The sequence below is a fragment of the Oncorhynchus tshawytscha genome, linkage group LG33 (assembly GCF_018296145.1).
Source record: "Oncorhynchus tshawytscha isolate Ot180627B linkage group LG33, Otsh_v2.0, whole genome shotgun sequence".
Taxonomy (NCBI): Eukaryota; Metazoa; Chordata; class Actinopteri; order Salmoniformes; family Salmonidae; genus Oncorhynchus; species Oncorhynchus tshawytscha.
The window spans coordinates 34,964,703-34,980,783 of record NC_056461.1 but is presented as its reverse complement, the minus strand read 5'-3'; the positions used below and the strand labels follow the sequence as shown (position 1 = coordinate 34,980,783).

The 16,081-nt window shown below is 43.0% G+C and overlaps 1 protein-coding gene across 6 annotated transcripts in view; it reads right to left on the bottom strand.

Moving 5' to 3' along the window:
- LOC112231286 (kelch-like protein 13) overlaps positions 1–16,081 on the bottom strand; it is a 66,817-nt gene that overhangs the window by 36,435 nt on the left and 14,301 nt on the right. Inside the window, exon 1 of one of the 6 annotated variants that reach the window (XM_024397965.2) lies at positions 13,236–13,683. The exons of the other annotated variants lie outside the window; for them this stretch is intronic. Coding sequence (XP_024253733.1) covers positions 13,236–13,333 — 98 coding nt within the window. The 5' untranslated portion in view covers positions 13,334–13,683. Of the gene's footprint in view, positions 1–13,235; positions 13,684–16,081 lie in introns of those variants that run through there. 6 annotated transcript variants of the gene reach the window in all.

Sequence of the window (16,081 nt, the reverse complement as noted above, 5' to 3'; positions counted from 1 at the left end):
AGCGATTTGCTGATGTCAATGTTGTGAACACTGCCCCATGGTGGCGGTGGGGTTATGGTATGGGCAGGCATAAGCTACGGACAATGAACACAATTGCTTTTTAATCTATGGCAATTTGAATGCACAGAGATACCGTGACAAGGTCCTGGGGCCCATTGTTGTGCCCTTCATCCACCGCCATTACCTCATGTTTCAGCATGATAATGCACAGCCCCATGTTAGAGGATATGTACACAATTACTGGAAGCTGAAAATATCCGAGTTCCTCCTGACCTGCATACTTACCAGACATGTCACCCATTGGACATGTCCTCTGGATCAATGTGTACGACAGCGTGTTCCAGTTCCCGCCAATATCCAGCAACTTCACACAGCCATTGAAGAGGGGCGGAACAATGCTCCACAGGCCACAATCAACAGCCTGATCAACTTTATGCGAAGGAGATGTTGTCTCGCTGCATGAGGCAAATGGTGGTCACACCAGATACGGACTGGTTTTCTGATACACACCACTACTTTTTTTTATAAAGATATCTATGACCAACATATCCATATCTGTATTCCCAGTCATGTGAAATCCATAGATTAGGGCCCAATTAATTTATTTAAATTGACTAACTATCTAGAGATCTATCTATCTAGAGTAGAGGTCGACCGATTAATCAGAAAATCTGTATTTTTGGGTGCCGATTTTGCTTTTTTTTTTACACCTTTATTTAACTTGGCAAGTCAGTTAAGAACACATTCTTATTTTCAATGACGGCCTAGGAACGAGGCAGTACTACAGATTTTTGCCTTGTCAGCTCGGAGGAACCAATCTTGCAACCTTACAGTTAACTAGTCCAACGCTCTAACCACCTGCCTCACGAGGAACCTTTCTGTTACGCGAATGCAGTAAGCCAAGGTAAGCTGCTAGCTAGCAAAACAATCAATCAATGACTGTCGGTTAAGTACACATTGGAGCAACATAAACATCAATGCCTTTCTTAAAATCAATACACAAGTATATATTTTTAAACCTGCATATTTAGCTAAAAGAAATCCAGGTTTGAAGGCAATATTAACCAGGTGAAATTGTGTCACTTCTCTTGCGTTCATTGCACGCAGAGTCAGGGTATATGCAAAAGTTTGGGCCACCTGGCTCTTTATGAACTAATTTGCCAGAATTTTACGTAATTATGACATAACATTGAAGGTTGTGCAATGTAACAGGAATATTTAGACTCATGGATGCCACCCGTTAGATAAAATACAGAACGGAATAAACCTTTTGTTTTCGAGGTGATAGTTTCCGGATTTGACCTAAGGCTCATATTTCTGTGTGTTTATTAAAGTGAAGTCTATGATTTGATATTTGATAGAGCAGTCTGACTGAGGGGTGGTAGGCAGCAGCAGGCTCGTAATAGTCAAAGGTGTATGGTTTAGAGAGAAATAGTCAACGCGTTATAATTCCTGTAATAAGTTGCGGCTGAACTTGATAGGGGTTCCTTCGTTATTTTACCGTTCATGTCTTCCATAGAGAACGTCTTGATCTACTTCCAATAAGGTCTGTGTTTTGTTCAGGTTAGGGTGCAGGCTTAAACCACCTCTGCGTTTTGATACCCATGTAAATCTCACTAGGATAAGGTAACGTGTGTCAAAATATTTTCATAAATCCACTCTAAAATTTTTTTAATCTTCGCTTATATTTAGCCAATATTGATCAGTTACCTTGTCCTATGGATAGCTACACAGTTATAAAATTGGCACGGTGGTGTAAGCCTACATGAAACACAGACCCAATTTTAAGTGAATATAAAAATATCCTATGGAATAAATGAAGGAACCGCTTTTCAGATTTTGCTAGGTGTCATGGGAATTATGACTCACACTTTGGTAGTCAATTCTTACCATGTCCATTATTAAAATAGGATTTCCTGCATATAGAAATTACAGTTTTTGTTTTCAACATTCATCACAGGTAACTTAAACTCTATTTTTATTCAAACAGTTCAGAGTATTTGTCTCCTAAGCAGACTCTTCAGTATTGTTGTCACTTCAGAGCTGTGTGTGTGTTTTACAGATGGCAGAGAAAAGCAGAGCACCAGTGTGAGATTATTACATGGAATTGGCACCAGGGAAAGCAAGGAGTCTTATTTGTGATAAAGATGTAAGCATGGGGTCAGCAACGGCTAAATCAAAACATACCACCAACCTGTGGAATCACCTTAAGAACACCCATCCAAAAGCCCATATGTATTATATAAGTTAAAATAAATGTTAATTCAGTATTGTTGCAATTGTCATTATTACAAAAGTGTGTGTAATATATCTATCTATCTATATATATACACACATACCCTAAAAATCGGCCGATTAATCGGTATCGGCCTTTTTTGTCCTCCAATAATCGGTATCGGTGTTGAAAAATCATAAATGGGTCGACCTCTAATCAAGAGATCTATCTATCCATATTGAGATCTATATAGCCATCTATCCATCTAGAGATCCATCTAGAGATCCATCTATCTATCCAGAGATCCATCTATCTATCCAGAGATCTATTCAATTAAATTCAAGGGGCTTTATTGGCATGGGAAACATGTGTTAACATTGCCAAAGCAAGTGAGGTAGATAATATACAAAAGTGATCTATCTATCTATATCTATCTATCCAGAGATCTACCTATCTTTCTATCCATCTAGAGATCGGTCTATCTATCTAGAGATAGATCAATCTAGAGGTCTATATATATAAATAAAAATTACTCAGCCACTCGCAACCCATTCAAAACCTGGGTCTGCTTTATAGAATAGGGACTGAACCATTTATCAGAAATGCATCAGGGAATAATTAATTAGAATTGGGCAAATTGGATGGGGGTTAGGTGTGCGATGCATCTTAATTGCTTTTGTAAATTGGAAGATGACGATAATGAAAACATGCATCTTAAGAGCAGCAGACTGTCTCTATTTCCTCTCATTCACACATCTGTTTGAGGGATTCATTTATAAAAGTGGGGAAGTATTGGATTAAAACTAAAGATAGAGGAACAGAGTGTTGTCAAACCATCTATCTCCACCCTACAATGAGGAAATAAAACCCATTGACAGCTACTCATTCATCAAACGGACACTGTTTAGTAGGCCATTTCTCCACTTCCTGTTTGTGTGACAATCATTGGAATTAAGAAAAACAAAATAAAGATAATGCCTTTACTGACAAAACAATTAAAGAATTAAAAGAAACATACTGCAAAAAAACACATCAAACACCAACAAAAGATAATACCCCCCCTCCCCCAGGGAACTGGTTCAGTAAAATTAAATGACTAGATGCTATGCAGCATACTGATCCAACAAAGCCACTCATTCGCAGCAAGTCATGTTTTACAATGTTATAGTTTGGCCCAGGTTTCCCCTCCAACACCATATACCATATTTGCTACCTGGCCAACAGTACCCCAAAGGAGGTGAAAAGACCCCTAATTCAACTCATGAACTTAGTGTTTATACCCATTTGCAAATAAAAGCGCAGCAAATCCCTGCACAAATTGAATAAAGTGTGTTCCAATAGAAAAAACAACAGATTAATTTACAGAAATTGTTAGGTGTATAATAATACTAGCTTTGATGTCAGAATTTTCAACGAGACAAAAGTAGCCATGATGTAATATAAGCAGCGGGCATTTTTATTAAAGACAGGGTGCATTTGAACTGCAAACAGATGGCACTCAACTGTTAAGTCGACACAGCAGCTAAAAAAACCTTTGATTGATAATGCTCACGCAACCCTCTGGTATCCTCTCCTGCTACATTAATATGAGTGCAGGTGATCTGCAGTTTGTGAGCATCCACTGATGGGATAGTTTGAGAGATTATGCCAAGAAAACTGACATTTCTGATATGAAGGAGAATAGAGTTCCATTCACGCAATATGAGTCACCACATCCTGCACCAAATGTGCTTTACTGAGAAACGCTTCAGATCTCCAGCATTTATTTATCCAGCAGTATTGTCGGCAGATTTTCTATTTCATAATTTAAAAAGTCAGGAAGAAAGATATGCTAATGCTACTGGGAGCTGCCGTAATGCCATCCTATCTGAGCTGTCTGGAACAGAAATAAACCTTGGGGTGAATGCAGCGTATGAAGAGGAGCCACACCAAACACACAGCAGCATCGATTCTCCACTGACTGTCTCAGCGGCAGACAGCAATCCATGTGTTCGAGAAAATGCACTTCTTATTCGTAAAAAGGCAAAGGCCAATTCTATTAGAGACTTATTCCCAACACTAATAAAATACCAATCCTCTCAAGTCTCCTCCACCTGAACACATACACCTGCATAAGCCGATATCAATTCCATTTAGCCTACATAGATTAAAGGCCCCATACAGTCTTAGTAATTGTATTTTTTAAATCATCACTGTATGTCTAGAAGGTGAGGTCCCTGGTGGAGTGGTGCCAGGAAAATAACCTCTCCCTCAACGGCAACAAAACAAAGGAGCTGATCGTGGACTTTAGGAAACAGCAGAGGAAGGCAAGACCCTTTCCACATCGACAGGACCGCAGTGGAGAAGGCGAAAAGCTTTAAGTTCCTCGGCGACACGTCACGGACAATTTGAAATGGCCAACTCACACAGACAGTGTGGTGAAGACGCAACAGTGCCTCTTCAACCTTAGGAGGCTAAAGAAATGTGGCTTGGCACCTAAAACCCTAAACTTTTACAGATGCACAATTGAGAGCATTCTGTCGGTCTGTATCACTGCCTGGTATGGCAACTGCACTGCCCGCAACCACAGGGCTCTCCAGAGGGTGGTGCACTTTGCCCAACGCATCACCGGGGGCACACTGATTGCCCTCCAGGACACCTACAGCACCCGATGTCACAGGAAGGCCAACAATATCATCAAGGAAATCAACCACCCGAGCCATGGCCTGTTCACCTCGCTATCATCCAGAAGACGAGGTCAGTACAGGTGCATCAAAGCTGGGGCCGAGAGACTGAAAAACAGCTTCTATCTCAAGGCCATCTGTTAAATAGCCATCACTAACCGGCTTCCACCCGGTTACTGAACACTGCACCTTAGAGGCTGCCGCCCTATATACATAGACATGGAATCACTGGTCACTTTAATAATGTTTACATAATGCTTTACTCATGTCATATGTATATACTGTATTTTAGTCAATGCCAATCCGACATTGCTCATCCTAATATTTATTTATTTCTTAATTCAATTGTTTTACTTTTGGATTTGTGTGTATTGTTGTGAATTGTTAGATACTACTGCACTGTTGGCGCTAGAAACACAAGCATATCGCTACACCCGCAACAACATCTGCTAAATATGTGCATGTGACCAATAAAATTTGATTTGAAATAACTGTTTATTTAAAAAAACATGTCAGAGGTATTTTCATTATCATTTATTTTCCTGAGCTTCTTTGGTGCTAGGAAACAAATGTGAACATACAGTATTTTACACAGCCCTGATTGGCAGATATGCTGGACTAGAGACCACCCCCTTAACCAGATGAACAGTCATTGGTCTATTACAAATCAGATTACATTGTGACATTATGATGTGGACCAAAACTGTCATCCCACCTGAGCAGGCTGAAAATCCAGGCATTGTTTTGAAACAGCTCTAAGACAAACAGGGCAGTATCATAATTTTCACAATTTCAGAGTGTTATTTCAACCTCATAGTGTGGAAATATTACCAAAAAACATTGAAAATCACATTTTTAACCGCACTGCCCCTTGAAGAAAGTCTTACTTGTCAAATGTCTATTTCTGTAGCAAAGGTTCATTGTGGCCATTTTGTGAAAGCAGAGGTATGATTCATCAGAAAACACTGTCTGGGAGGGAGAGCAAGGACTCTGAATTGTAGACAAACCATTCAAGCATTATTACTAGCCTATTGTGTAAATAAATCCTGAGTATTGCATAATCAAATCACATTTATATTGGGTTTTTGAGGGTGCGCTCTTCTCACTCTTCTCAACTGTACTGAATTGATACGCAGGGGGCACAAAACATGTAGGCTTAATGAGTGTTTTTGAAAACATTGGACAATCTAACCTAATCAAAAATGTGGTGCTGTTGTGTTTAGCGGTCTATCACAGTGGACTGGGGACGTCGTATGGCATTGCTGTACCTGCCAGGCTAGACACACACACACACACACACACACACACACACACACACACACACACACACACACACACACACACACACACACACACACACACACACACACACACACACACACACACAATAAGCCCATTCACTAAAGAACAATAATGTAAGATTAGAGTAAGATGCTTTTGATGAAACAAGGCTAAAACAGTTAAAAACCCATAAGGATCCCCCCAAAAAAGAGATTTCCTGGCCGGCTCGCTCTCTTGAAAGTAATGAGACTAAAATGAATGTGTGGTTAGACTAGTTACAGTTCATCTAGTCTACAACCCCCCCTGCTATGGTATGGGCCACTAGGTTGGAAACTCCACTTTTCTGGTTGCCAAGCCAGGATGATTATCACACAAGTCAAATTGGACTGTAGTGTCCAGCCTCATTGTAACAAGATAAAACAGCAGTGTCAAATTGGACTGTAGTGTCCAGCCTCATTGTAACAAGGTAAAACAGTGGTGTCAAGGGAACTGGGAGCAGTGGACAGAGAACTGAAAATAGAGATACGGAGCAGCCATGATGGGTTAGGGCCAGCCAGCTACATTCCTCAGGGAGTAGAGATCAATGTTTGCCTGAGCTGATTCTGCCGCCAAATGCAAAGTCTTACTGCACAATATGCTTTCCAGACAGTTTATTACATGTTTCTTTTTTTTCACTTAAGTGAATTGTTTTCCCTCGGATGCCAGGAAAATCAGGACATAAGGGTGTTGGTTCTCCTTACGCCGCCATAGAAAAATAATCCACTTCCATTTCATTTCTTGTTGATCACCGTAGGCCTAATGTTTCATTAATATGATGTCATTTGAAGATCAGATCGTACAGCCTAAACTAATTTGTCCTATGGCCTGGTCTTTCACTGGTTAACATAAGGTCAAACAATCTTATGGACATTGGTTGAGGAAGACAGATGGGAAAATGTTTACGAATGTTAAAATAGCACAAACCGTTGAATATAATTTCTGATTTTATCAGTGTCCTTGACACAAGGATGAAATTAACTGTAAAGGACTGTGCATAGTGGCAAGGATAAACACCTGAAATTCCCAGTGAACTTCCATGGGTCTTCTGGGCAGTGCACCTTTGCCATTCCTTCTAAGCGTGAAATCTGCACCACGGGCAGAGGCTATATTTAGACACGAGTGGAATCACTGAAGGCAAACACACAGACCCCTCTCTATAATAATCTCCAGCTAACACACATTAACACACACACCAGCTCTTCTTCTGTGGACTACAGGAACACGCCCCCATCCACATCAGCTGGGCTGCAGTGGAGCGGGCCGAGATCTTCAAGTTCCTTGGGGTCCAAATCACTAAGGACTTAAAATGGTCTACACACCGTTGTGGAAAAAGCGCGAACAGCACCTCTTCCCCCTCAGGAGGTTGAAAAAATGTTTGGCTGCACTATCTTTACCTGCTGCATCACTGCTTGGTACGGCAACATCACCGCCCTCGATTGCATGGCACTACAGAGGGTGGTGAGGACAGCCCAGTAGATCACTGTGGCAGAGCTTTCTGTCATCCAGGACCTTTATAATCAGTGTTGTGAAACGAAGCCCCGGAAAATTGTTGAAGACTCCAACCACCCAAGCCATAGACTGTTCTCTCTGCTTCAGCAAAGCAAGTGGCACCAGTGCATAAAGTCTGAAACGAGACATCCTGAACAGCTTCTATCCCAAAGACATAAGAATGCTAAATAGCTAACAAAATGGCTATACGGACCGAGTCTTGATATATACGGACTATCTATCTAGTTTTATTTTTGCACTGCCTCTATGCACTCACAGGATTCTACACACTTAAGAATGTTTACATATCTAGCATTACTTATCTCATATGTATATACTGTATAATACACTATCTATTCTATCTATTGCATCTTAGCCGCTCTGTCACTGCTCATCTATATATTTTATACTTATATATTCTCATCCCATTACTTTACTAGACTGTGTGTATTAGGTTTTGTTGTGGAATTTGTTAGATATGACCTATTAGATACTGCTGCACTGTCAGATCTAGAATCACAAGCATTTCACTACACTCGCAATAACATCTTCTAACCATGTGTAGGTGACCAATAAAATTTGATTTGACTCACGCACACTGACACTCCAACACACACACACACATTTTATACTCACTCTACACACACTCACATATAATCTTAATTTACGAAGCTGCTACTCTGTTCATCATATATCCTAATGTCTAGTCACCTTACCCCTATACCTATCTACCTCCATCACTCCAGTATCCATGCACATTGTAAATATAGTATTGGAACTGACCCTGTATACAGCTACTGACTGTGTACATAGCTACTGACCCTGGAACTGGCCCTAGGTATAGCTTACTGACCGTGGAACTGACCCTGTATATAGCTTACTGACCCTGGAACTGACCCTGTATATAGCTTACTGACCGTGGAACTGACCCTGTATATAGCTTACTGACCGTGGAACTGACCCTGTATATAGCTTACTGACCCTGGAACTGACCCTGTATATAGCTTACTGACCGTGGAACTGACCCTGTATATAGCTTACTGACCGTGGAACTGACCCTGTATATAGCTTACTGACCGTGGAACTGACCCTGTATATAGCTTACTGACCGTGGAACTGACCCTGTATATAGCTTACTGACCGTGGAACTGACCCTGTATATAGCTTACTGACCGTGGAACTGACCCTGTATATAGCTTACTGACCGTGGAACTGACCCTGTATATAGCTTACTGACCCTGGAACTGACCCTGTATATAGCTTACTGACCGTGGAACTGACCCTGTATATAGCTTACTGACCGTGGAACTGACCCTGTATATAGCTTACTGACCCTGGAACTGACCCTGTATATAGCTTACTGACCCTGGAACTGACCCTGTATATAGCTTACTGACCGTGGAACTGACCCTGTATATAGCTTACTGACCCTGGAACTGACCCTGTATATAGCTTACTGACCCTGGAACTGACCCTGTATATAGCTTACTGACCGTGGAACTGACCCTGTATATAGCTTACTGACCGTGGAACTGACCCTGTATATAGCTTACTGACCCTGGAACTGACCCTGTATATAGCTTACTGACCCTGGAACTGACCCTGTATATAGCTTATTTACCTCGTGTTCTCATTTCTATTTCTCCTGTGTTTTTGTTTTACCTCACTTTATTTTTAGTACTGCATTAATATTGATTACTGAATTGTTGAGGTTATGAATCAATGAAATGTATTATAAAGCCCTTTTTACATCAGCAGATGTCAGAGTGCTATACAGAAACCAAGTCTAAAATCCCAAACAGCAAGCAATGCAGATGTTAGCTCTTATTAGAAATGTATTTATTCCACTGTACTTTTGCCCGTGACATTAAAACTAAAGTTCCACCCTATCCCTGTGGTAGATGTTAAAGAGGCGTCCCCATATGCTACTCAGTCTCCATGTTGAAAACGGCCATATCTAGTGAAAGGGGAGAAGCTACGCACACAGAGCCTATTCCCATCCTTACCGCAGGCTGTATAGAGAAACCTAGAATCAGAAGGAAAAATAGCAACTGGGCCGGGCTAGGGAGGGCATGCCTCAGTATTAAAGGTTAGTCTTTTTTTGTTAGCCATTTTTATAAGAGAAAAAGCTATTTGACTGTCCTAACGTTAGAGACAACGCGCTATATGCAATGGTAAAATATGTAGATCTATAGCCCCAGTATAGTGGTTGGAGTCTGTATGTTAGTTTCTCAATCCATATGAATCATCTTTAAACTAAGTCTCCCATGTGAGAATTGGTGGCTCCAGGACTGGGGTCAAGTCCATGTCAATTCAATTTAGGATACACAAATAAATTAAATGTTTCGATATACAATTATGCACAAATGTTCAATTTGAATTACATTTAGAAATGTACTGTGATTGTAAAGTAATTTTTTCCATGATGTCATTCTGGTTTTGGGAAATGAGCCAAAAACATTACAGCCAAAACATTACAGGCAGAGACTTGATGCGAGTCCGTATGTAAACTAGTGCACATTAAGACTCAACCCCTTCTTTTAGAGATTTACCTGCCATTCCATTCCATTTACCTCAAACCCTGAACACTGAAGGCATATTCTTGGTGCTATACCATGTAAATATAATTCGGTGGTTGGGAAAAATCAAACATTCTATGCGCCTGCAAGGCATTAGGGAGTTCACTTAAATAGGGCATGGACGACCGCAATGTAAACAAACTTACAGTATTTGCATCCACTCAGGAGGCATAGAAAGGTTATAGAAAAGCAAGGTAAAATGTAGACATTTTTATATCAATAAGCCGAATGTAACCGCATGCAATATCTAATGTAAATGACACATCTACTGTATGGTAAAGCATATATCGAGACCATCTCATTCATCTTGCAATAAAGAACTAGCAAACAGAGCCTGAAATTCCACTAGAAATGTCAGGATAAAAATGAAGCCAAAAATCAAACATACATTCATCAACTGACCATGAGCCTTTCAATCTAGCTTTAACTAAGAAGCAATGTACCTCCGTTCATTTTCACTTGCCAGGATTGACAGCACTGATACCGTCTCTGCTCCTGAGGATGCCAGTCCTCCAAGACAGATTAATGTACACTGTCCTCCAAACCAGATTAAGACAGGTTACTGCTGTACACTATCCTCCAAACTAGACTAAGCAAGGTTACTGTACACTGTCCTCCAAACCAGATTAGGACAGGTTCGTGTAGACTATCCTTCAAACCAGATTAAAACAAATTACTACTGTATACTATCCTCCACGGCAGATTAAGCCAGATTACTACTGTACACTATCCTCCAAACCAGGTTACTACGGTATACTATCCTCCACGGCAGATTACGCCTGGTTACTACGGTACACTGTCCTCCACGGCAGATTAAGCCAGGTTACTACTGTATACTATCCTCCAAACCAGGTTACTACTGTATACTATCCTTCAAGGCAGATTACACAAGGTTACTACTGTATACTATCCTCCAAACCAGGTTACTACGGTATACTATCCTTCAAGGCAGATTAAACCAGGTTACTACGGTATACTATCCTCCAAGGCAGATTAAACCAGGTTACTACGGTATACTATCCTCCAAGGCAGATTACACCAGGTTACTACTGTATACCATCCTCCAAGCCAGGTTACTACGGTATACTATCCTCCAAGGCAGATTAAGCCTGGTTACTGTACACTGTCCTCCAAACCAGATTAAGCCAGGTTACTACTGTATACTATCCTCCAAGCCAGGTTACTACTGTATACTATCCTCCAAGCCAGGTTACTACTGTATACTATCCTCCAAGGCAGATTAAACCAGGTTACTACTGTATACTATCCGCCAAGGCAGATTAAACCAGGTTACTATGGTATACTATCCTCCAAGGCAGATTAAGCCAGGTTACTATGGTATACTATCCTCCAAGGCAGATTAAACCAGGTTACTATGGTATACTGTCCTCCAAAGCAGATTAAACCAGGTTACTACTGTATACTATCCTCCAAGCCAGGTTACTACGGTATACTATCCTCCAAGGCAGATTATGCCAGGTTACTATGGTATACTATCCTTCAAGGCAGATTAAGCCAGGTTACTACTGTATACTATCCTCCAAGCCAGGTTACTACGGTATACTATCCTCCAAGGCAGATTAAGCCTGGTTACTGTACACTGTCCTCCAAACCGGGTTAAACCAGGTTACTGTACACTATCCTTCAAGCCAAACTAAACTTGGTTACTGTACACTATCCTCCAAGCCAAACTAAACTTGGTTACTGTACACTATCCTCCAAGCCAAACTAAACTTGGTTACTGTACACTATCCTCCAAGCCAAACTAAACTTGGTTACTGTACACTATCCTCCAAGGCAGATTAAGCTTGGTTACTGTACACTGTCTTCCAAAACAGATTAAAACAGGTGTTTTACTACTGTACACTGGTTAGGAAAGATACTCTGATCCCTGCCATTTACCTAGAGCTAGCCTAGCAGGGTGACTGGCAGAGGACATGATATGGGGCTTCTCCCCAGAAAGGAGGAAATGGAGGGAGGAGAGCCTGGAGGGACCCTCCATATTCTGCCCTTCCCCCCTCCACAGCAACAGACAATAGCTCCTAAACCAGGGCAAGCCTGATGCCCTGACAAAGGAAGGCAGGCTCCTCTTCCCAAGCTTGCTGTGGCGGCCGACAGTCCTTGCAGGCGGAAAAACACAGCCCCAGGGAGGGCTGAGAGGGGCAGTGGATGTGGTCCTGGCCCCAAAAAATTGAAAATGGGCCACGGCCATGGATAATAAGCCATACTGCTCCAGAGGACAGCGTTCCGCTAACTGGCCAGTCATCACACTGCTCTAGAGGACAGCGCTCTGCTAGCTGGCCAGTCATCACACTGCTCCGGAGGACAGCGCTCCGCTAGCTGGCCAGTCATCACACCGCTCTAGAGGACAGCGCTCCGCTAGCTGGCCAGTCATCACACCGCTCTAGAGGACAGCGCTCCGCTAACTGGCCAGTCATCACACCGCTCTAGAGGACAGTGCTCCGCTAACTGGCCAGTCATCACACCGATCTAGAGGACAGCGCTCCGCTAACTGGCCAGTCATCACACTGATCTAGAGGACAGCGCTCCGCTAGCTGGCCAGTCATCACACTGATCTAGAGGACAGCGCTCCGCTAACTGGCCAGTCATCACACCGATCTAGAGGACAGCGCTCCGCTAACTGGCCAGTCATCACACTGATCTAGAGGACAGCGCTCCGCTAGCTGGACAGTCAGCACACTGCTCTAGAGGACAGCGTTCCACTAGCTGGCCAGTCATCACACCGCTCTAGAGGACAGCGCTCCGGTAGCTGAACAGTCATCACACGCGGCACAAAGGAGGGTATTAAATCGACACACAACAAAGCTCCCATCATATTCTGCCCAATTAGGCTGCAATGAGAGAGGGGGACTCCCCATACCCCAAAATAATACACCACAACTGAACCAAATCTAAAACTGAAAATACACCGCCACGGCATGCTATGAATGGAATTTGTTCCTTACTCACATGTAGGCAGGAGAGAGCGGTGAGGACCTGGATGTCTTAAGAACTTGCACTGGGAATTTCCAGCTGACAGGAGAACCGCTTTTCCATTTTAACGGCATGTTGTCACCAGCACGGAGCTACAGCGCAAACAACGGCAAAGAGCATTTCCATGAACAGGCTTCCAGCGAGGGCTTCCATCCCACTCTGCCCACAAGGATCAGAGGCAGGGAGAGCAGCAGCGACAGCGGTGGAGTGGTACAGGCAGCAACAGCAGCGCAGGCTACACCGGCTTATGACACTAACGGTAGCAGTGGTAGCAGTGAGAAGAAGCCAATGGATCCTATCTCCTGTGTCTACAGGGGCAACGGCAGCTCACAGTCATCTCTGTTAGAAGGGAAAAGCCTCCCGTCCTTTGAGGCTGTGCCGTCTCTAGCCCAGCAGCTCAACAACAGTGCCACCTTGTTAAAGGAGCGGCGACTGCAGTGCTGGGCTTGTTATAGTGAGGGGGGAGGTGGAGGGGAGAGGTGGAGAGGAGGGATGAGTATGAGAAAGGGAGGAGAAAACCCCACAGCACTGAGCAGAGGCTTAAATACAGTAGCTAGCGTCTCCCCACCCTCAGGAGAGCGGTGCCTAAAATATCACTAGTTTACACTGGGAAATAAAAAGGAACGTTTGGTATTTCTAACCAGTCCATTAAGTTTACATCCTCCCATTTATAACTAGTAATAAAACCTCTACAGTGCGACTTCGGATACACCCACATAGGCTAGGAGGCTAGGTGTAATTCCATGTGGGAGAGAGAGTACGTCATAGGAATAGAATTATATTTCTATGGACAACTTGTCCCCCTACACCTTCGGAGGTAATGTTTATTCTCCACTTTTATCAAAGATAAAATATAAGCCTAATATGCAAGCATGGCAGATTGTATAGCCTATACTAGTAGATATACAATGAAGATCTCATTCGCTGGACCCTTGCAGTTGTATTGTCCCCTCATAGTGTCTCCTGCATGGCCGTCATCCACGGTGCCCTCTTATCTAGCAGGAACACGGAGATCATCTCAATTGCATACTCCTTGCGTCCTCTCTCCTCTTCTCCTTCTCAAAACCCATTGGATCAGAAAGTCAAAAGGGGAGGGACCTCTGGCTTTCTAATCCAATGCGTTTTGAAAAGGGGACAAGGAGAGAGGATGCGAGGAGTATGCAATTGAGATCTTCCCACAGTGTGCAGTAAGCCATGGCCTTGCCTGAGGCAGCTAGCTGATCAAGATGGAACACTAAAACACCTTTAAACCTCAGATCAACATTCACCCAAGCACCAAGAGAAAAATACAACCATGAATAGAGCACCGTGCAGCTCATTTCCACGATTACAGTCCCTCTTGTCCAAAGAGCTCTGAAGGCCCTGTCAAGAAGTCTAAAGCAAAGTAATTTCCTGTGTGCTACTTCCTTTTGACAAGCCCTCTCTCTAGCCCTTTGTTTCAAATCTCTTCTACTCCCATCGTCATGAAAAATGACCTATTGTGGAACTTCTAAAAGTGCCAGCCTCAGCCAAGCTGGGACCCCTAGTCACCCCACTCCTGCTTTCTCACTCTGGAGCTTAATTAAGGTAATGTCTTCCAACCTGCCCTTAACCCCTCCCTCAAGGTTGACTCCTCACCATCTCGTCCCCTAACTAGGGAGAATTTCAACCAATAGAACCACTGCAGGTCATTTCTTTGGAGCCATGATGTCTTGGACCACTTCTTCACTATGAAACTCTTTCAACAGAGTACACAGCCTGTTCTCTCAGGCAGGGTAGTCATGTTCTCAGTCTTTGTCTGTGGTTACAGAGGATGAAGGGGAGAATATTTTTATGGGTGCAGATTAAACTCTATGATGGCGGTAGGAATGAAACAGACAATGGAAACCAGGGGATTAAAAAACCCTTTGTCAGATGAGTGGGGATGGCGCTTAGCCAGATGTGAGCACATAAAAATTATTAATATGCGTCTGAGTGAACAAAGCATGGCTGAATATGTTCATTTGTACCTGCTGCTCCTCCATACAAAATACAATTAATATCAGAGTGAAAAAAACACACCAAGCCTGTCTCTGGATCAAAACACTGAGCTCCGTGTGCAGGTGATACTGACCTGTACTACAGCCTGAGCTCCGTGTGCAGGTTATACTGACCTGTACAACAGCCTGAGCTCCGTGTGCAGGTTATACTGACCTGTACAACAGCCTGAGCTCCGTGTGCAGGTTATACTGACCTGTACAACAGCCTGAGCTCCGTGTGCAGGTTATACTGACCTGTACTACAGCCTGAGCTCCGTGTGCAGGTTATACTGACCTGTACAACAGCCTGAGCTCCGTGTGCAGGTTATACTGACCTGTACTACAGCCTGAGCTCTGTGTGCAGGTTATACTGACCTGTACTACAGCCTGAGCTCCGTGTGCAGGTTATACTGACCTGTACTACAGCCTGAGCTCTGTGTGCAGGTTATACTGACCTGTACTACAGCCTGAGCTCTGTGTGCAGGTTATACTGACCTGTACTACAGCCTGAGCTCTGTGTGCAGGTTATACTGACCTGTACTACAGCCTGAGCTCTGTGTGCAGGTTATACTGACCTGTACTACAGCCTGAGCTCTGTGTGCAGGTTATACTGACCTGTACTACAGCCTGAGCTCTGTGTGCAGGTTATACTGACCTGTACTACAGCCTGAGCTCTGTGTGCAGGTTATACTGACCTGTACTACAGCCTGTATCTAGGGTACTAAAGCTGCTCCTCTTAATTTAGATACAATCCTAAATCAAAAACAGAGAGGGCAAACATCTAAACATGGTACTGTCATGAAACCAGATAGTCTTTTTAAATGG